At 40.4% G+C, this 22,916-nt stretch overlaps 1 protein-coding gene across 1 annotated transcript; it reads left to right on the top strand.

The window, feature by feature from the left end:
• Positions 1-46: 46 nt before the first annotated feature.
• On the top strand, positions 47-22,265 carry SOCS4 (suppressor of cytokine signaling 4). Its single transcript, XM_062205088.1, has 2 exons — positions 47-342; positions 15,884-22,265. The coding sequence occupies exon 2, from the start codon at positions 15,976-15,978 to the stop codon at positions 17,302-17,304; it is 1,329 nt and encodes a 442-aa protein (XP_062061072.1). The 5' UTR covers positions 47-342; positions 15,884-15,975; the 3' UTR covers positions 17,305-22,265.
• The last annotated feature ends 651 nt before the right edge of the window (positions 22,266-22,916 follow it).

The raw sequence follows: 22,916 nt of genomic DNA, 5'->3' as shown, positions 1-22,916 counted from the left end.
GCTCCCGGTGAGGTCGCCGGGTGGTGGCGTCACGGCGCGCCGGGCGCGAGGGAAAGAGCCGGTGCCGGCGAGCGAGGGAAGAAAGGAGGGAGCCGAACGCGGAAGTTCTGGCGGCGCCTGGGGAGCAGGCGGAGGCGACGGCTGCGACGCCGGAGACGAGCACCGAGCGCCCAAGGGCGGGGCGGGGAGGGCGGGTTTGCTGGAAGGCGGCCGCCCGGGAGGACCCACGCGAGGTGCCGGAGCGGCAGGGCCTCCGTCAGCGCTTGGGCGAGCTCGCAGGGGGATGGCGATGGTGATGGCGGCTGCTGCTCGGACCGCCCCGGCAAAGCTGCGCTCCGGGAGGTGAGTGGGGGAAGGGTGGCCGCTGCCTGGCCTTGGAGGCCGGGGTCGTGTCCCTGCCTTCGCAGGCTCCCCTCTCCAGGTCCCGGAACGGATCCAGCCCTTTCCAGGGGCTTGGTTAGAGACAGATCTTTGGGCATCTGTCCTAGAGGAACGGGAAGCGAAACCTCCTGGAGCCTTTCATCTTAGCATCCCTCGTGCTGTCACCTTGTCACCTCTGTAGAGATAAAGGAGGAAAGAATTTCAGGTCTGGTGGTTGCTGTCGGTTCCGACAGGTATGGCGTGTTCGTTAATGCTTCTTCCTCGCCAGCTCCATCCAGAAAAATCCCTTAAGGAGAAAGTAACTTGTTTTTCCCCATTCAGATCCGATCTGAAGTTCATTGCCGTGCGTGTTAGAGGTATTAGGACCGAGCTGTGTTGTAGAATACTTGGCTTCGTCCGTGCGATCTGTGTGCTAAGGTGTTGGCCATCTCGTCTGTGCCTTTCACGTTCTCCATATTGGTAGACCGGCAGCTGGTGAAAACCTTCACAAATATATTCTTTCGTTAGTATTTATCTTGAGAATTTTCTCTGGGTTCTTATGTGTGCGTTGGGGCGGGGGGGGGGGGGTGTACCTACCTTCCAGTCTCAATCAGAGACTATTTTAGGACTTCAATGAGACATTATTTTTCCATTGTAGAGATTTCCCTATTGTTTTCTGTCCAGTTCCATTGTGGAAGTTGCAGGCGCCTTTAGACAAGCCGTGGTGTTCTTAACCTTGGTGGGAGTCGTCGTTTTTAGGACTAGGACTCCAAATGGGCCTGCTGGAGTTTGTACATGAATGAGGAGGACAAGTGATTGGTTCAAAAAGGCTTTGAGATTTGTGGGGGAGTAACGTGCTGGAGAGCATTTGCTTTTAGCTAGATTGACTCATAATTTTTTGTCCATATAGCTGAGTGTTATCGGATAGAATATGGGTTAAAGATGAACCCTGATAACACTCCGTCTCTAATTTGAATAAATCATCATGAAATTTCAGTGTAGTATTCAGAGTCCAGCCAAAAAAGAATCTGCAAATCCTAACAGGAATTACAGCTATAAAATGCCTTAGCCATGATATGTTGAAAACTGTCAATGGTCAATACATCTGTTCTTTCTCTGCCTTTCTCTGTGATCAAGCCGCTTGATCATAGGCTAAAAAAAATTTCTTTTGCAGATTTCACGTGTCTAGAAAGAGCTTAAGGCTTAGAGTCAAACATCCCTACGTTTTCATTTTCACACTGACACGTTGTGTGACCTTGAATAAGCTGCTTTACTTTCCTGAATGTGGAATTCTCATCTCTAAAATGCAGATGATGCCCCCATCAAATTTTTAAAGTACATGGGAAATATTAACGGGTATATATAGCCAATTATTACCAATGTCTCCTGTTATTAACAAGGTATTATAGGTGAGTGGCTTTGTTTACAGTGGGGTTTGTTTAGATCATTATCCAATAAAATTTTTCAAATATCAAAAGATGCATTCTTGCTTTTACTAGTATAATTTGTTTTCACAGTTCCATTTGTTTCAGTTAAATGCCTACAAATTATAATGCCTTTGATGATTTTGTGAATTTGTTGAGGAAATCAGCATTCAAACAACATAGTGCAATAATGAAATGTGTACCCTAAATACTAACAAAATTGGTTATTTAAGATAATTTAGATTTTTAAGAAAGAAATAAATATAGCTGTGTCACTGATAGGGGTGTCAAATTTTTCCATATTGACTTATTCATCATTAACAGTGGTGTCTCATAGGAGTGGGTGGCTGGATGTACTAACTGAAAATGATGCCAAGGTCGCAGATTTAGTTGCAGTGTAGGTTAGCTTGCCCTGCTGTGACCACTCAGGGTACTGCTAGACTTACAAATATTGGATACATTACTTTTCTATCATAGTGGTATTAGTTATGTGACTAATGTATAATCATACAGCATCTATCCAAGAAGCTTTATCAGTATTACCTTATGGAAGGAATTTGTAAAATGCTTTTTCAGTAAAATTATGTTGTTGATGTAAAAATAGTTAATACTGTGAAAGATAAGACTAAAAGTAACAGTAGCTGAGGAGCACAAAGTATTGAAAAAAAAAAATCTAAGGCAAGTTAGAGATCTGAAGTTTTGTATATCTCCTGATTTTTATATGTCCTGAAATTTCCTAGCCTATTTAATTTATTTTGGGGTTAAAAAATACTTGTGTACATGTAAACTTGAGGTGATATGCATACAGTAAAAGTCTTCTACTCTCAGCCACCCAGTTCCCCTAATGACAAGCAGTATTTGATTCTTGTGTTGAATTGATGCTTTATCTTTTACCACAACATAACCGATATCTGTGTTTATAGGTGGAAAAACTAAGTCTCAGAAAAGCTTTGTCTAAAGTGACACACCTAAATGTCAGACCCAGGTTTGTCACCTAATCCAGGGTAGTCCATCACACTGCTTCTCCAAATCATAGCTATTGCCATAAAACTTAGAATTTAATAAAACATATCAGGACATAAAAGCAGTTGCATTTAAGTCTAGTCACCTTTTATTAGTTTGTGGTTGAAACTTGTTACCAAACCTTAAATGTAAGAGTATGTAATTGTTATAAAACAATGAAAAGAATAATCTATAATCAGCCTTAAAAATTTTGTCTACTATTTGTTTATATTTATTTATTTACTAATTAAATTTGTAAGTGGAAAAAATGGGGAGAAAAGGGAAAGAGGATATAGTGGTACTAAAAATCAGTGATTCCTTTAAAAAAAAAAAAATCCAGTTAAGTCCCAGGGCATCCTGGCTCTGGAGTATATAAAGAGGAGATACTTTAAAATGTTTCCTGACAGTGAGCCTTTTGTAATGAATAATTTTTTTTAGTTAAGAGATTTTTCTCATAAACTTGCTTTTGTATTTTTTTCCCTTAAGATACCAGTGAATTCATCTGTTGTCTGCTAATAGATTGTTTATGGAGCCTAGATGTTTCTGCAGACCATAACTCAAATGTTAAAGACTGTCATCAGAATGCTCCTAAAGAGTTCTTGAGTACATGAAGGCAGGTACTGAAATCATGGATTTGCTAGGGAAAGTCCCAAAGCTAAAACTCTACTTGAATAATCATTTATTTGTGAATTCTTTATGTAGCATGCTGAATTACTCTTTATAGGATCAAATTTATTTCAATTTAGTATTTACATGAATTCTAGTCTTAGATATACATCAGCATTGTAGACAAAAGTAGTTCAGTGAATAATTAATGTGTACAGTAATGTTATGTTATCTAACAACAACAGAAGACAAATGAATTATCCAGAGAAATGAAGTTGAACCCTTTAAATCTTTTATTAGTGAAATGACCATAGTGAGCATTCATTCTGTTAAAGCTGTCACTATTCTTTTTTTTTAATGATTAAAAAAAAACAACAAGATGTCACTGTGTACTCCTCAGGGCTGTGTAACATACCTCCATTCATAAAAAATTGGCTAATCAAGAACCAAAGCCACCTTCTTCCAAGTAATTCTTTCATCTCTCTTTTAAAAAAAAAAAAACCATAGCTGCCATCGAAGACCTTTGATTCATCAGCATCTTTCAAAGTAGCATCTTTGATTTCTGTACTACATAAGGTTGGTAGTAAAGCCACCGTATCATTTTTTTGTCTCTTCTAATTCTTTTGTACAGTTAATTATAGACTATTTGGAACAGTTTGTTCAGGTTTATAACCCCATTTTTTCCACTTGCTTTCCTAATATTTGATTCTGCCACTGTTCCCCTATCTGTATTCTAGAGAACACTAGTTCTGTGGAAGAATAAGTTTCAGATTTTACAGATATAGGTAAAAAATACCACCAAAGTACCTTTTTAAAAAACTCGTCATTAATTGTTGTACAATAAAAATGATTTTTCTCTCACTAAAAAATTTTAATGAGAGCAAAGTGGTTGAAATCTTTTTAATTTTTTTTAAGATTTATTTTATTTATTTGAAAGAGTTATGGGTGGGGTGGGGGAGCATCTTCCATTCGCTGATTCACTCCCCAGATGACCGTAATGGCCAGAGCTGAGCTGATCCGAAGCCAGGAACCAGGAGCTTCTTCTGGGTCTCCCACATGGGTACAGGGTCCCAAGGACTTGGGCCATTCTCCACTGCTTTCCCAGGCCATAGCAGACAGCTGGATTGGAAGTAGAGCAGCCAGGACTTGAACCAGCACCCATATGGGATGCTGGCGCTGCAGGGTGGGGCTTTAACTCGCTGCATCACAGCGTTGGCCCCTCTTTTTAATTTTTAAGAATCTTGATTTAGGAGCTGGTATTGTGGCGTAGCATCCCATATGGACACCAATTCATGTCCAGGCTGCTCCCTGGTCATGGCCTGGGAAAAGCAGTGGAAGATGGCGCAAGTGTTTGGGCCCCTGCCACCCACATGGGAGACCCAAATGAAGCTCCTGGCTCCTGTCTTTGGCCAGGCCCAGCCCTGGCTGTTGCAGCCATCTGGGGAGTGAACCAGTGGATGGAAGATCTCTCACTTTGTAACTCTGACTTAAAAATAAGTAAATAAAATTTTCAAATAAAATAAAATGCTACAATCCATGAATTCATTCCAGTGATATACAAGCAACTGCACTACAGTGAAAGTCATTAAAGAAATAGACAAAACCTTTTAGAACACCTACCATTCCCTCAGGAATCTGTCTGACGGTGAGTGATTAGGACATGTCAACTGTACTTTCCATACTTTTAGCAGCTTAAAAAGAAATTTTATATTTATTTGAAAGGCAGACAGACCAACACAGAAAGATCTCCTGTTCATTGGTTCACTTCTTAAATGCCCATAATAGCCAGAGCCAGGAGCTGGAAAGTAACCTCTGTCTTCCACGTCAGTGGCAGGGACCCAACCACTTGAGCTGCCTCCCAGGGAACACAATTAGCAGGAAGCTTCGATCAGAAGTGGAGCCAGCACTCAAACCCAGGCATTGCAAGACGGGAAGCAGGATCCCAAGCAGCATCTTAACTTCTGTGCCAAATACCCGTCCCAAATTTTAATTTTTGGGCAAATGTAAATGAAAATCTTCTTCCTACTTTGGAGACTATGATATTAGAATACGTTCTAGACCATGTATTGATTTGTCAAGACAACATTTTATAAAAATGAAGCTTCTTGAGCATGAAATCGTAGTTTTCTAGCAAAAGAGAAGCTCAAAATTAATTAAGAGTATAATTCAAATAAAAGTATAATTCAAAACAATAACTAATCATGAGAAAATGTTCAGTACATTAACTCCTTACACATGATCAAGTGTGTTCAGGATGGTATGGCCATAGACATGAACTCTTTAGGTGTGGGTAAGTGTATGGAGAACTCTTCTGAGTCAGTGATATATTTCACTTTATTTTATGAGCACCTGCAGCATTAACACAAATCCAGACAATTAACCTAAAATCCAAAGACACTTGATTCATTGGTACCTATTACATACAAGTTGGTAGCCTTGCTAAAGGAAGCCTGTTTTATTAGCATGTAAACTTGTATATAGGAAAACTAGAAGTTAGTTCTCCAAAGAAAAACACCAAATTCTTCTATAGCTTCATGATCTGTTGAGTTTCAGCTGTATCTGGCACGTCAATCCTTTTTCACTTTGAAAAATTGATTATCTTCATAATTATATTCACTATAAAATCTTTTTGTGGCTAACATTGGGCTAGAGACAGGTATTCTGTGATTTTACCATGAACTGCAAGAGACCTTCAAAAGTTTATGGGAAAATTGAATTAAAAGATAATGCAAATTTTCCATGAGCTTTATTCTAAAGATTTCTGTTTTATTTATTTGAAAGCCTTATAGAGAGAGCTGGAGAGGTAGAGAGATCTTCTTCGATTCACTGATTCACTTCCCAAATGGCTGCAATGACTAGAGATGGGCCAGGAGCCAGGAACTCCATTTGGGTCTCCTACATGGGTGGTGGCAGGGGCCCAGGCACTTTAGCCATCTAATATTGCTTTCCCTTGCATATTAGCAGGTAGCTAGATTGGAAGTGGAACAGCCAGGAGTCAAACCAGCACTCATGGGCAGCTTAACCCACTGTCCCATAATGCCAGTCCCTCCAGGAACTTTTTGAAGTCCGCTTCTGTTACTGTAAAACAGGTGTATGTGCCTTTAACAAAACCACATATCTAATCTTTAAAAAAAACAACTTGAAGGTACATGTTAACATTTTTGAGTACTTACCCCTTTTAGAATCTGACCTCAGAAGTTGATGTTCAGTATTTCATTTAATCCCCAAAAGCCCAGTGAAATAGCATCAGTACCTCTGTTTGACAAGTGAATGAACAAAGGTTTCAAGGTCATAAAGCTAACACAAAGCAGAAACTGGACTTTGCCATCATATCACTGAGCTGTGGAACTCCATCCCTGCCACCAGTAGTGTGTAGAAAGTGAAAATGTTGAATGCTTGCTGCTGTGTGGTGGGATTTTGGATAGTTGTTACTTTTTTCTTTATAACTTTATGCCTGGTTTGACTTTTTTACAGTAAGCATGAATTACATTTATGTTCATCAAAATGACACATGTAACTGAGTTAAAATTGAATTGAGGGGCCGGTGCTGTGGTGTAGCTGGTAAAGGCACCACCTGCAGTGCCAGCATCCCATATGGGCACCAGTTCAAGTACCAGCTGCTTCACTTCCAATCTAGCTCTCTGCTATGGCCTGGGAAAGCAGTAGAAGATGGCCCAAGCCCTTGGGCTCCTGCACCTGTGTGGGAGACCCGGAAGAAGCTCCTGGCTTTGAATCGGTGCAGCTCCAGCTATTGCAGCCAATTGGGGAGTGATCCAGCAGATTGAAGACCTCTCTCTCTCTCTCTCTCTCTCTCTCTCTTTCTTTCTCTTTCTCTCTCTGCCTCTCCTCTCTCTGTGTAACTCTGACTTTCAAATAAAAAATTAAATTGAGGCCGGCACCGTGGCTCAATAGGCTAATCTTCCTGCTGCGGCGCCAGCACCCTGGGTTCTAGTCCTGGTCGGGGCACCAGATTCTGTCCTGGTTGCTCCTCTTCCAGTCCAGCTCTCTGCTGTGGCCCGGGAAGGCAGTGGAGGATGGCCCAAGTGCTTGGGCCCTGCGCCTGCATGGGAGACCAGGAGAAGCACCTGGCTCCTGGCTTCGGATCAGCGCAGTGCACCGGCCGCAGCGGCCACTGGGGGGTGAACCAACAGAAAAAGGAAGACCTTTCTCTCTGTCTCTCTCACTGTCCACTCTGCCTGTCAAAAAAAAAAAAAATTAAATTGAGCTGGACAGCTTAGATAAATGCTGTAGTCCTCACTTATCCTATCCGAAGAGCATCTGCTTTCAAACATTTTAATGTTTTTCCAATGTTTACCTTCATATTTCTAAATAATATGCTTATACTCTCTTTTTTTTTTTTTTTAAGATGTATTTATGTTAGAGAGAGACAGATCTTCCATTCACTGATTCACTCCCTAGGTGGCTGCAAGACCAGCACAGGGCCAGGCCAAAGCCAGGAGCCCAAAACTCCATCTGGGTCTTCTACATGGGTACAGGGACCCAGGTACTTGGGCCATCTTCCACTGCTGCTCCAGGTGCATTAGCGGAGAGCTGAATTGGAACTGGAGTGGCCAGGATGTAAACCAGTGCTCATATAGGATACTGGCATTGGAGGCAGTGGCTTGATCTACTGTACCATGAAGCCAGCCCCAGCAAATGTCATTTTATTTGCAGTCCTTTGGTTGTAACATTTTTCCCTTTCAGGAAAACTTTAGTATTAGTTGAGCGTACTTTGTCCAAAATGCTTGGGAATAAATGTTTCGGATTTCAGATTTTGTGTCTTTCTGAATTTGTCATATTTATGTATACGTAATGTGAGATGCAGTAGGGACAGGAACCAAGTCTAAACATGAAACTCATTTCTCTTTCACGTACACGTTGTACACATAGCCTGAAGATAATATCCTTTAGTTCTGAGAAATTATCTAATACAATTTTCTTGATAATTTCTCCCCACCACTTTTTGCTTTTTTTAAGAAATCCTAATTTTCTTGTCTTTTTTGTCTACCCATTTTTCTGTTACCCAAGTTTTTTTTTCCTATTTCTTCAACTTATCCTCAAACTTTTTAAAAAAAAAGATTTCTCTATCTGCTCATTTATTTGAAAGGTTGAGCAACAGAGAGAGAAGTCTTCCATGTGCAGGTTAACTCCTCAAATAACAACACAACCAGATCTGCGCCACCCCTAAGCTTGAAGCCAGAAACTCAACTGTCTCCCACATAGGTAGCAGGAACCCGAATACTTAGGCCATCTTCAACTGCATTCCGTAGCACATTAACAAAAAATTGGACTAGAAGCAGAACAGCCAGGACTTGCACCAGCACTCTAACATGAGATTCCAGCATCATAAGCAAGGGCATAAACCACTCTGTACTACAACACCAGCCTCTCCAACTTTCCTGTTGAATATTTCAGCAATCATATTTTTAATTTCCAAAACTTACTTATTCTGACCTTGACTCATTTTTAACTGTTTATTTTCATCTACTTGAAAGGCAGAGGGAGAGAGGTCTTCCATCTGACATTTCACTCTCCAAATGCCCTCAACAACTTGGGTTAGGCCAGGCTAAAACCAGGAGTCTGCAGCTCCATCTAGGTTTCATGTGGGTGGCAGGGGCCAAACCAGTTGGACCATCATTTGCTGTCTCCCAGGATGCACTAGCAGAAGCTGGATCAGGAGCAAAGTAGCTGGGACTCGGACTGGCACTCCAGTGTGGGATGTGGATATTCTAAGCAGTGGCTTAACCCACTGTACCACAACAGCTACCTCTTGATTCCTTTTTTAAAAGATTTACTTATTTATTTGAAAGGCAGAGTTACATAGAGGCAGAGAGAGAGAGAGGTCTTCCATCTGGTTCAACACAGAGGGCCGAAACGGCCAGAACACGCCAATCCGAAGCCAGGAGCTTTTTCTGGGTCGCCCACGCGGGTGCAGGGGCCCACGCACTTGGGCCATTTTCCACTGCTTTCCCAAGCTATAGCAGAGAGTTGGATTAGAAGTGGAACAGCTGGTATTCGAACCAGTGCCTAAATGGGATGCCAGCACTGCAAGTGGCAGCTTTACCCACTATGCCACAGTGCTGGCCTCCCTCAGTTCATTTTATAGAATCTTTGTAGTTGTCATATCTTCTCTAAGTTGGAAGACATGTATGAGTAGGCGGTGCTGTGGATAGGTGAGCTTCAGTGGGTGCTTGAGTGGCCTTCAGCCTTTTTATTAGAAAATTCCTAACTGTCAGCATTTCTAGGTCTTTGCTCTTTGGAGATTCTATTTTTCCACCACAGTGTCTTCTCTCCTTTTATTTATTTATTTTTTCAAGATTGATTTACTTATTTGAAAGGCAGAGTTACAGAGAGGCAGAGAGAGAGAGAGCGTGGTCTTCCATCCTCTGGTTCACTCCCCAGATGACCGCAACAGCAGGAGCTGCACTGATCTGAAGCCAGGAGTTTCTTCCGGGTCTCCCACGTGGGTGCAGAGGCCCAAGGACTTGGGCCATCTTCCACTGCTTTCCCAGGCCACAGCAGAGAGCTGGATCGGAAGTAGACCAGCCGGGACTTGAACTGGCACCCATATAGGATGCCAGCACTGCAAGCGGTGGCTTTACCTGCTATGCCACAGCACTGGCTCCCTTCTCTCCTTTTAGAGAGGTAGTAAGTCTGGCTGCTGGGGTTCCGGGAGCTGTACAGGTAAGGAACAAGGAGCCTTAATCTAGTCATTACACTTTTAGTCCTAAGCCTCCCCTCTCTGCTATTTTGTTCCCCAAAGTCCCAAGCCTCTCTGGTTCAATTTCTCCAAATAACAAATGTACAAATGTCTCATCTGCTGTAAGTGTTGTGGGTAAGAGCCTGAGAAATCTAACTAATCTTTATCTGATTTTCAACCTACCTCCCTGTTTTCCTCCCTGTTCTCTACCCACACTTTCTGTTAACACCTGGCATGTGTGGGTCCTGAACTTTGCCTGCTCTGTTGGCTGGTTTCCTATGCATTCTGCACCTGGTGTCACTCAGCTCTCCACTACTGAGTCAATTATTGCTCCTCTGTTTTGTGTGCTCATATTTTGTGAGTGAGGGTATATATATATATATATATATATCCTAGTTTCATTGAAGGTGAGTCTTGTGAATTTATTTCTCATTTTCCCTTGTCATTTTGGACTGACTTCTGAGAGAAGATTTTCATTCGGCCATTGCAAACTATAAAATTATTTCCTTTTTTTATTATTTATTTATTTGACAGGCAGAGTTAGACAGTGAGAGAGAGAGAGAGAGAGAAAGGTCTTCCTTCCGTTGGTTCACCCCCCCAAATGGCCGCTACAGCCGGCACTGCACCAATCTGAAGCCAGGAGCCAAGTGCTTCCTCCTGATCTCCCATGCAGGTGCAGGGCCCAAGCACTTGGGCCATCCTCCACTGCCTTCCCAGGCCACAGCAGAGAGCTGGACTGGAAGAGGAGCAACTGGGACAGAATCCGGCCCCCCAACTGGAACTAGAACCCGGGGTGCCAGTGCCACAGGCGGAGGATTAGCCTAGTGAGCCACGGCACTGGCCCCCTATTTCTTTTATAATCAGGAAAAAACCTAAGAGCTGTTTTCATCCTGAAGGGAAATCAAGTTACATTACTCATTCAGAAATTTTTCAGATTTATTCATTTGAGAGGTAGAGTTACAGACAGAGGGAGAGACAGAGAGAAAGGTCTTCCTTCTGTTGCTTCCCTCCCCAAATGGCCGCAGTAGCCGGAGTTGTGCCAATCTGAAGTCAGGAGCTTTTTCCTGATCTCCCATGCAGGTGCAGGGGCCCAAAGACTTGGACCATCTTCTACTGCTTTCCCATGCCACAGCAGAGAGCTGGATTGGAAAAGGAACAGCTGGGACTAGAACTGGCGCACATATGGGTTGCCAGCGCCGCAGGCGGAGGATTAACCTACTATGCCATGGTGCTGGCCCCATCATTCAGAAATTTAACTAATGGGAAAGAAATTTTAGTAATGGAAAGAAAAAGTTGTAAGTAAGGAAGCATTAGCATTGCTGAAAGATTTTATAGACAACTTGGTTATTTTTAGGGTGATGAGAAGTTGAAAGATTGAAGCAGTGCCCCTGTAAAAGATGTGCATATCCTCAAGAACAGAGAAGGTGAACAAAGAAGCTCCACAGTGAAAAAGTAGCAAGATGGCAAGATTAGGGAGCTCACACCCGGCGGTGTAAAGTTAGTCACCCAGCTAATAAACTGCTAAGTTTGATTTTTACTTAGTAAATAAAAGCACTCAATATTTCAGGCCTTAATCAGTAGCTGTTCATGTTCTTCAGTATACATTGTTGGCTCCTACTGGTTTATTTTTGTTCAGTGCTGTTTAGTCTATGAAAGCCAAAGCATATTGTTGAATATAACTTTGGCTGTGCTAAATGATTTTTCTTTCAAAATTACAAAGGACACATTTTCTCTAAGAGTTTTGAATGATTACATACCAGTGAGCTCACTAAGTCAAAATAATAAGTATAATCACCAAATGCTTTTCAATATTTAGAATTGGAGTTCTTTTATGTGGCAATTCTGTGTCATTAGTTCATACTTTTATGTACTTGCCAATCATAATTGCCAATGCAGATGCTTGTTTATAATCCTACTACTTTGAAAACAGATTCAAGAATCTGCAGATAAACATTTACTTGACTGTTTGGATTTCTTTTTTTTATTATTTATTTATTTTCATTTTCCTTGGAAGGCAGAGAGATAGAGAACTTGCATCCACTGTTTCACTGCCCAAATGCCACAACAACCAGATCTGGGCCAGGCCAAAACCAGAACCCGGGAACGCAATCCCAGGACCCAAGCACTTGAGTCCTCGTCACCTGCTGCCTCCCAGGTGGTGCCCTAGCAGAAGCTGAGAGTGGAAGCAGAGCTTGGACTCAAAGCCAGGCACTCTGACATAAGCTCGGGTATCCCAAGTAGCACCTTAACTGCTATGCAAACTCCCACCCCAACTGTTGGAATCTTTAATGTTTCTCTAACATAATCAAACATAATTAGAATGTTGAGTGATTGAGTTCCTCAGTCACGAAATTTTAATTCAATTTGTAAAAACATTTGAAATTATAGAAACGGTACTCCCCAATTTTGGCTTAAATTTTGTTCCACTTAAGAATTACTTAAGGCTGGTGCCGCAGCTCACTAGGCTAATCCTCTGCCTTGCGGCGCCGGCACACCGGGTTCTAGTCCCGGTCAGGTGCCAGATTCTGTCCCATTTGCTCCTCTTCCAGTCCAGCTCTCTGCTGTGGCCCAGGAAGGCAGTGGAGGATGGCCCAGGTGCTTGGGCCCTGCACCCGCATGGGAGACCAGGAAGAGGTACCTAGCTCCTGGCTTCGGATCAGCGCAGCGCACCGGCTGTAGCAGCCATTTGGAGGCTGAACCAACAGAAGACCTTTCTCTCTGTCTCTCTCACTGTCTAACTCTGCCTTGTCAAGAAACACACACACACACACACACACAATTACTTAAATTCCATCCATACTCCATCATTACTGTTTTCATGAGATTCTGTGTTTTACATTGTGACTTTTTTTTAGATTTATTTATTTATTTGAAATTCAGAGTTACAGAGAGAGAGACAGAAAGAGGGAGTTCTGCATCTGCTGGTTCACTCCCCAGATGGCTGCAATGGCCAGGGCAGAGCTAGGCCAGAGCCAGAAGCCAGGAGCTTCCTCCAGGTCTCCCACATGGGTCATCTGTGCTGCTTTTCCCAACCTATTAGCAGGGAACTGGCTCAAAAGTAGAGCATTGGGGACAGGAACCAACGCCTATGTAGGATATCAGTGTCACATTTAGCAGCTTTACCCAGTACGTCACAACGGCCGGTCCACATTGTGACTTTTCACTTGTCTATCCAAAGGCATTGCCCTATAGAAATGTACCTGCTTGTTTTCAAATGATCAAAAAGGCAGTGTGTGTAAAATGCCAAGTTTTTTCAAATACCATGCTCTTTATTTTCTTCACTGTAAAATTATGGTTTATTATCAATAAAATTACTGGTATGTTTCATAGGTGTTTTGATTTTTTTATATCACTTCAGCCCGATTTCCTTTTTTAAAAAGCAATATTTACACACACACACACCATCCTATATTTCATGCACAGAACTGATTCTCACATAGTGCTTTCATTGATTTTTGCAGAAATCTTGCATCTACTGCCAACCTAGACTGGTAAGACAAATGTGATTTGGCATCCCACTAGGAACTAAAGCTCATTATTAGTGATGAGGCAAGTCACTCACATCACCGACACATGATTGTTAACAAAAACATGAATGCTGTCCATTTTTTCCTCATGTTCATGAAATTCCCAAGTCAAACAGGATGCACCTGAGAATGGCACTCAACTTTCAACACTGTGTACTACTTGCTCAACTATATCAGTGTTTTCAAATCCTGAGGAAATTTTCCCCAGCCTCTGCCTTGCTCAGCGTGCAAGAGGCACCAACAGGACACACATTAGGGTCCCCTCACATCAAGTTTAAGCATCAACACGGAGACGCGCTGGGTCTGGCTCTCCATTACCTTGTATGGAGCAGACTCTCAACTGTGGCGCACCCTCTCTTCCGCGCCTGTGCATCCCCTGGGCTGGAATCCATGCTTAGTCTGATAGTGAAGTTTACCAATAACTGAAATGAATTGACAAGGCTACCTTGGGAATGCTTGCTTAGCATTCCCACTGCCTGTTGATGATTTCATAAATTCTTACGAGGCCGGCGCCGTGGTTTAACAGGCTAATCCTCCGCCTTGCGGCGCTGGCACACCAGGTTCTAGTCCCAGTTGGGGCGCCGGATTCTATCCTGGTTGCCCCTCTTCCAGGCCAGCTCTCTGCTATGGCCCAGGAAGGCAGTGGAGGATGGCCCAGGTCCTTGGGCCCTGCACCCGCGTGGGAGACCAGGAGAAGCACCTGGCTCCTGGCTTTGGATCAGCGAGATGCGCCGGCCGCAGCGGCCATTGGAGGGTGAACCAGTGGCAAAAAGGAAGACCTTTCTCTCTGTCTCTCTCTCTCTCACTATCCACTCTGCCTGTCAAAAAAATAAATAAATAAATTCTTACGGAGACTGGCTTTAGCCTAGCAGTGTAAGCACCTGTGTTCCATATCAGAATACCAGTGTTCAATTCCTGACAGAGGCATCTGACTTCAGCTTTCTGCTAATGCTGACTCTGTTGTTGGTTTAAGATTTTATTTATTTATTTATTTACTTATTTGAGAGTTAGAGTTACAGACAGAGGAAGAGATAGAGAGAAAGGTTTTCCGTCTGCTGATTCAGTCCCCAAATGGTCACAGCAGCTGGCACTGAGCCAATCTGAAGCCAGGAGCTTCTTTGGAGTTTCCAATGCGGGTACGGAGGCCCAAGCGCTTGGGCCATCTTGTACTGTTTTCCCAGGCCATAGCAGAGAGCTGGATCGGAAGAGGAGCAGCCAATAGTAGAACCAGCAGCCATATAGGATGCGGGCACTACCGGCAAAGGATTAACATGCGCCACAGCACCAAGCCCTAATGCAGACTCTTTAAGAGGTAGTGGTGGGGCCAGCATTGAGACAGTAATGACTGCTCAAGTAATTAGGTTCCTGCCACTCTTGTGGAAGACCTGGATTGAGTTCACCACTTCTGCCTTTAGCTTGGTCCAGCCCTGGCCATTGTGGGCACTGGGGAGTTGAGGGAGGTGGGAACGTGTTCTCTTTCTCTCTGCCTCTCAGATAAATAATTTTTTTAAATAATAACATCAATTTATATGTTTTTTATTTATTTTAATTTAAAATACAGAAGGGGGGCAGACAGAGAAAGCTGCCCTCCACTGGTTCACTCCTTAAATGTCCCCAACAGCCAAGGCTGGTCTGGGGCCAGCGCCAAGCGCCAGAAACACAATCCATGTCTCCCATGTGGGTGGCCAGAGCCCAATTACATGAACTAGAACCAGGAACCAGCCTGGAATGTGGGCATCTAACTGCTAGGCTAAATGCCCACACCCGACCCCCACCACATTTTAGAAAGAAAGGCAACAAGGAGACAGAAGTAAAGGAACTATATAAGATAGTGGTTCTCAAACATTAGGACAAAGATTTGTGACTGTCTCAGAAAAAGAATGCTTTGGTCTGTTGTGGAAAAAAAATGTGAGGTGAGATTGATGAAAGACATTCTTTAAGACTATATTCACATTTGAGCATATATTGTAACTGAGGGAGGAGACTTGGCTTTTTCTGATCCACATTGAAAATTAAGTATGGGAAGGGAACTCAGACTAAGAACTGTGTGGCACTATGATGGTATTAGTGTGAGTTAGAGTAGTTTATTATCTACATGGGTGTTAAGTATCTTGGGACTATCTTGCAACATATCCAGTTTCCATCTTCTTTTTCATACACTAATTGTGATTTTTTTTTCATCATATCTAATTGGGTCTTAAAATGTAAACTATACGAGGTAGACAACAACAAATGGTTAATGACTTTTTTTTCCCCCTCCTTAGACACATCCAGAAAGTGCCTGGAAGAAAATTCCACCTGGAAAAACTGAAAAAGCACTATTTATAACACTGGAATTTGTGGATAATTTCTTAAAATGGCAGAAAGTAGTGAAAGTAACGATAAAAATGTAGATGTAAGACCCAAAACAAGTCGGAGCAGAAGTGCTGACAGAAAGGATGGTTATGTGTGGACTGGAAAAAAGTTATCTTGGTCAAAAAAGAGTGAGAATTGTTCAGATGCTGAAACAGTGAATGCTGTCGAGAAAACTGAAGTTCCTCTAAGAAGCCAAGAAAGGAAGCACAGCTGTTCATCCATTGAGTTGGACTTGGATCACTCCTGTGGGCATAGATTTTTAGGTCGATCTCTGAAACAGAAGCTGCAAGATGCTGTGGGACAGTGTTTTCCAATAAAGAACTGTAGTAGTCGACACTCTTCAGGGCTTCCGTCTAAAAGAAAAATTCATATCAGTGAACTTATGTTAGATAAGTGTCCTTTCCCACCTCGATCGGATTTAGCCTTTAGGTGGCATTTTATTAAACGACACACTACTCCTATAAACCCCAAATCAGATGAATGGGTAAGCACAGATTTGTCTCCGAGTGAACTGCGGGATCCCGGTCACCTAAAACAAAGAAGGAACATGGAAGAAGATGTGAACTGTTTCTCCCACACCGACGTTCAGCCTTGTGTCATCACTACCAACAATGCTTCATGCACAGGTGGTCCTGTGACTGACTCAGTGGTGAACCTGGTTTCAAATAATAGTATAGAAGATAGTGATATGGATTCTGATGATGAAATTATAACACTTTGCACAAGTTCCAGAAAAAGAAACAAACCCAAATGGGAAATAGATGATGAAATCCTGCAGTTGGAAACACCTCCTAAGTACCACACACAGATTGATTATGTCCACTGTCTCGTTCCAGACCTCCTTCAGATCAATAACAATCCGTGCTACTGGGGAGTTATGGACAAATACGCAGCTGAAGCTCTACTGGAAGGAAAACCAGAGGGCACCTTTTTACTTCGAGACTCAGCACAGGAAGATTATTTATTCTCTGTCAGCTTTAGACGCTATAGTCGTTCTCTTCATGCTAGAATTGAACAGTGGAATCACAACTTTAGCTTTGATGCCCATGACCCTTGTGTCTTCCATTCACCTGATATTACTGGTCTCCTAGAACATTATAAGGATCCCAGTGCCTGTATGTTTTTTGAACCACTTTTATCCACTCCTTTAATTCGGACTTTCCCCTTTTCCCTGCAACATATATGCAGAACAGTTATTTGTAATTGTACAACTTACGATGGCATTGATGCCCTCCCAGTTCCTTCTCCCATGAAGTTGTATCTGAAGGAATATCATTATAAATCAAAAGTTAGAGTACTCAGGATTGATGCACCAGAACAACAATGCTAGGAAAAGGGTGGGAACGTAGGAATAATTATATACATATTTTCAGTTAGTATTTTTATTTTTCTTATGCCATTTTGAACTTTTCTACAAAGGCAGTTGATATCTAAAATAATCCTTTGTCCTAGATTTTCCTTCCAGATCAATTTATTTTTCCTATGATATACTAATTGTTTAACGTTATACCCTAGATTTAATAGGTATTTTTAACCAGATATTTTTGGTTTTTGTTTAACTGTGTAGATTATATACTTAATATTTTTTTCTTAATTTATGTATGATCCAGGCATATTTGAAATTTGGTAGGCATTGCAAACTGCGTTAGAATATTCTGTCTCATACTTTAAAAATAATCATATTATCTACATGTAAAGTATTTTGTTAATTTATACCATCAGTATTATACATAAAATATAGCTTCCTCATCCCCCTTTTCTTTGAGTTGTTTTAAAAATCTCCAGTAAAGATGAGTATTGTAATTCACCATTCATACTAACCTGACATTTTAATTTACTAATAAGGGATGTTAAAGGTAACAAAATGACTTAAAGTCAAATGTAATATTTTCATTTTAAATATTAACCACAAAGCAGGATTTCTAAATATGGTTAAACTGGTCTGTGAGAATCACATGAGAACATGACACTCCGTAGGTACATCTGTTCTTCAGTAATGTAGTAGGATTGTTATTCCTGATAGGCTCTTTGTTAACCTGAAAGAGTTATACCACCTTGAAAACAAATTTTATTACAGAGGCTTTAAAAACAACCATAGCACTTTTAGCAGCTAATAGTTACATAGTACTAAAGCTACTGTTGGGTTATTGTATATTAACTTACTAACTGTTGCTTCTACTTAGCCCTTTTGTGGAAACTCTTAGCCTTTTAACTTTGGGGAGATTCCACAGTTCATAAGCAGCCACAGGTTTCTACTGGTGAACAAAGAGTACATGAAAAGGTTTTGTTACTTTAAATTTAACCTGAATACAAGTTCAAGAAGTAAACATGGAGCTCAGTATTCAGGAAGTATAATACTGCTTTTCATCTTCAAGCTCCAAATAATTATTCCTGTCTTTAGAATTTATGTTTTTAATGTGGCTTCAAAATAAAGCCTTCAGACAGCTACATGGCTTATGTCATACTGAACAATAAGTAGGACAAAAGGGTAATATTTAAATTGACTCCCAAGAACAGGGCAGCATTTTTAAAAACATCATTAGCCCAAGGTAACTCATAAATCAAAAGGGGTGATATCCTATCTAACTTCTTTTTGTAAAAGATCAGTTACTAATAAATCTATACAGATTGCCCAGTTTTTCTTCTGATGAGTTGTCTACCCGTTTGTACAAATTGGCATTTGTAATATAATAATTGATTTATTGATGCTAGTTTAGCTGTATTATTAAACTATTTCTACCTGAATTGAAAGAAACTTGACTTACAAGTTTCCAAGTTAGAACAGATGTTTCTTAATTGTTGCTTTATGTTGAAATAGCATTTCCCATCCTTGCAATTCTGCTGGTAACATAAAAATAACACTTCTCAGTAACAGCTTTAAAATCCTCAGCAATTATTACAAAACGAAACCAGAAAAATTGTTACCATTATCTTCTAGCATTTTTTTCCTCAGTGATCTCAAGATTGTCTCAGTCTCAATAAGGGGTAGCTACTATAATGTTATTTCCCTGAGCAGTGATGAGGCTCAGGATACCATCATACCAGGATCAAGGTAAAGATCTATTAAAGATGCTCACCTTTTAGAATGGGGGAGAGTCTCCTACTACCTCATCTTTATTGTGGCACTTTTGTAGATCACTGAGAAGCTTATCTTAATCAACATAACATTTCCTCAATATCCATCTTTGGTGAAAGAAAATTGACAGTGTGGTAAAACTCTACCCATGATTATAGTTTTTTATCAGACTTTGATAAAAAGACTTTTTGTTTCTGTGAAACAATTATTTTAAATATTCTTTTAAAAATAACTTTTTATCAGAACAGAAAACCCAAGGAATGACTAGCTTATGAATATTCTGTTACACAGTAGTTTTATAAAGAAAAATGAGATATAATTATGTTGTCTTTTATAGTGGTAAAAATTAGTGTTTATATGAAAGTCAAGATCTAAGCTTTTCATATAATTCAAACTGATTGCTTGTGATATATTTTCTCTGACTTTATTTTCTCAACTTCAAGGTATTAATAACAACATTTTCAAAATACTGCCATATATGTAGCCTTGAAGTATCTACTAAGTGAGAACAGGGAAGAGACTCACTCTGAAATGGTTTGTATTTTTCTTTGGTACTTGCTGCAATGAAAAGAAGTTTGGAAAGTAGAAATATAAAGACTTGAGAAGGGAATTGTTTACCATGAAGGGAAAAGAGTAGGAATAATTTTGTAAGACATTTGAAGATTGGAATCTAGAAAGGTTAATCCCTTTGTGTCTTTGTGAAGATCCATTTGGAGGAACATCCATTATTCAAAAACTTACTCATCAAAAATGTTAAATACTTTTATTGGATTATGGAAAAAACAAATTTTCAGAGAAACAATATGGGGTGATATCACTATATCTAAACATAAATTTTGTGACTAAACCTTGAGAACATTTGAAAAGTGTGAATTGCAGGGTTGAGGGGGCACTCAGCGTGGTGGAAATGTGTAGAGTATATTGGTGAGAGAATGGAACTAACAGAAAAAAGATGAAATATTAAAATTAACAATTTGAGCATTACCTCAGGGAAAATCCTTGAGTGAAAGGGAGCTACTTAATTGCTAATAGCAAGTCTGGACCAGATACTTAACTGCACTTTGGGAATCATCCTGTGCTAGTCAGGATATAAACTTGAACTTTTCTATCTTTCTCTGAAGTTTTGTAGGACATACCCCATCTTTTTTTAACCTACAGCATCTTGATTCATATTATAATAACTGAAATATGGTGAGTGGTATTTTTTTAAGTTCTTTGAGGATTTTTGTATGAAAACTTGTGATCTTTCTATAATCGTGCCATTCACTTAAATAATTTATAAATAGAATGGTTTAATTTAAAGGAAGACCTAATAGGAAGACGCTTAAAGGAAGCTTTTAGTCAGCCTGTGGCTAGATTTATTGATTTGGTGATCAAATTTGTGTTCTTTCCTGAATTTCAGCTCATGACCACCTCTGGTCAAAGAATGACTTTAAGTTAAAGTTTTGGATTTTTATTATAAATAATAAAAAAGAATGGCTTAATAATAGAAACCCTTTAAAAAGTAGAACAAATGTGGCAAATAGGAGTCATATCATTATACAAATTCCCATTTCTTTTTATATGAAAAAAAGTAAACCTTATCATTTATTCATGAGCTGAAGCCATTAAGAAGATAAATCAAGTTACCAACTTCCTGTCTCTGAAGTTTGGATCATTTTATAGATCCATGTAATAGCTTCCTTCCTGTGAAACAAAGAAGATATAATTCTTATATTCTTTGTTTTCATTAAAAATAGTCACTTTTGACTGTAATCAGAATCCAATAAATGGCTTATGTATTGATTTTGGCAGAGAATGTCACAGGAAAGTAGACTGAATTATAAAATGTTCCTGGAGACACAACAAGGAAAACAATGTTTAAATGTAAAATAGCCTGGGTAATGTATGGTAATTTAATTTCCAAATGAAAAAAAAAATTAAGTCAAGGGCGAATTGTTTCTGCTTTGGGAAAATTCTTTATAATTTTTGTTTCCACATGATCAGTTTTACATTAATTTTTATTTCTAAGGAAAGAACATAAAGCACAAAGGGTTCTTTATTAGTGGCCTATTAGGAATGAGGAATGCTACAAGAGCCTCTCTATCATTCTGATACACTACAATTGGACACAAAATGGAGGTAACTTTATAAAATGAGCTGGCTTATAAGTAAAAAATATAGATGATGCATATAACCCAATAGAAAGACATTTAGGACACATGAATTCTATTTCAAAAAAAGCAAAGACTTGTTTACTTTATATTTTTTAGAGATTATTCAGTCCTATGTCTTTTCATATCCCATAAAATCTAAGTAATAATATTACTTCTCATTTTAATTCCTGAAGGATAATTATTTCATGGGAAGTGACTCTTGGAGCATACTTGAAAATAATTGCTGTACAGCCGTTAAGTACTAATGTGATGATCGTTTTCAGCATATCCCCATAGTGGAATTTGCAGAATTGTTCTCGTTACTCTAATAGACTTTCTGGGCAGGATTTGACAATAGAGAAATCAGTACACTTTGAACTGATGTCATAGCGTCTGCAGCTGCAGGAACAACTGCCATTTTCTCCTACAAACTGTAAAGTCTGTAAAATTGATATCTTAAAAGTTGATTACATTTGCAGGAAATAAGATAATCACTTTTGCTGTGGTTATAATCAAATCTGAGTTTTCAGACTTGAGAGCCATGGTGTAGATTTTCTCAAATTGCGCCGACCTTGCTAGAATTGGATAAATTCTGTATAAGCCAAGTATGGCTTATACATACTTGAATATACAGTTTCTTAACTTTACAAAGCTATGACTTGTCAATCAGGCTTGTAGACCTACACCCTTACCCAAAACAAGTAGATTCTTCCTGGTTTTATTTTTTATCCTGAAGTTCAGTGTTTCCTATTGGATGTGAGTTCAAATTAGCTGATCTGAGTAACTTTTCATTTCTGAATTAAAACTATGTAAAATCCAAAGGTGTGGTGTTCCATTTTTGGAAACATTGTCTATGCTTACCTCACACATTAAACCTAGGATCTGACAAAGGAAAGTTGAAAACTCTGAGTTACACAGTTTCTGGTTTACTACAGTACACTATTTGTTCTTAGTGTATTGGTTTGAGTCTTCCAAAGCCACTGTCAGCATGGGGTTAGATATGGGAGAGCAGCTTTGAGGGTTAAAGGGGAAGGTGGCAGAAGGTAGGGAAGTCTTTACCACCTTGCAGATCTGACACCTGTGAAAGACTAGAAGCAAGTATTTTTTAAACAAGAATTTTCTGTTTTTCCATCTACTTTGATTAATCAGAATGCCTCTGTTAAAGAGGAGCTTTGCTTTTTTTTTTTTTTTTTTTTTTTTTGGACAGAGAAAGGTCTTCCTTTTCTGTTGGTTCACCCCCCAAATGGCTGCTACAGCCGGCGCGCTGCGCGGATCCTAAGCCAGGAGCCAAGTGCTTCCTCCTGGTCTCCCATGCAGGTGCAGGGCCCAAGGACCTGGGCCATCCTCCACTGCCTTGCCGGGCCACAGCAGAGAGCTGGACTGGAAGAGGAGCAACCGGGACTAGAACCTGGCACCCATATGGGATGCCAGCGCCAAGTTTTACACATTATATAATTATCGTGATGACTTCATTAGGAGTTAGCAAGTTCCATGATCCTTGGGGCCATGAGTCAATCATCTGGGACTGACAAAACCGGTATTAAATATTCCCAAAAGATGCCATTGATCAGGGAATATCTGCAGAAACATCCGTTTCTTGATGCAAAATGCCAGTTTCTCAAGCCATTGCAATCGCCAACCCTTGCTGCGTTGATCCTTTAGTTCTTCCGAATTTTTGGCCGAGGCTCTTGAGTGCGGGTCACGCTGCAATCCGCTTGCACACTTAAGTCG

The sequence above is a fragment of the Lepus europaeus genome, chromosome 11 (genome assembly GCF_033115175.1).
Source record: "Lepus europaeus isolate LE1 chromosome 11, mLepTim1.pri, whole genome shotgun sequence".
Classification (NCBI taxonomy): domain Eukaryota; kingdom Metazoa; phylum Chordata; class Mammalia; order Lagomorpha; family Leporidae; genus Lepus; species Lepus europaeus.
This window is presented reverse-complemented; position numbering and strand designations above follow the sequence as displayed.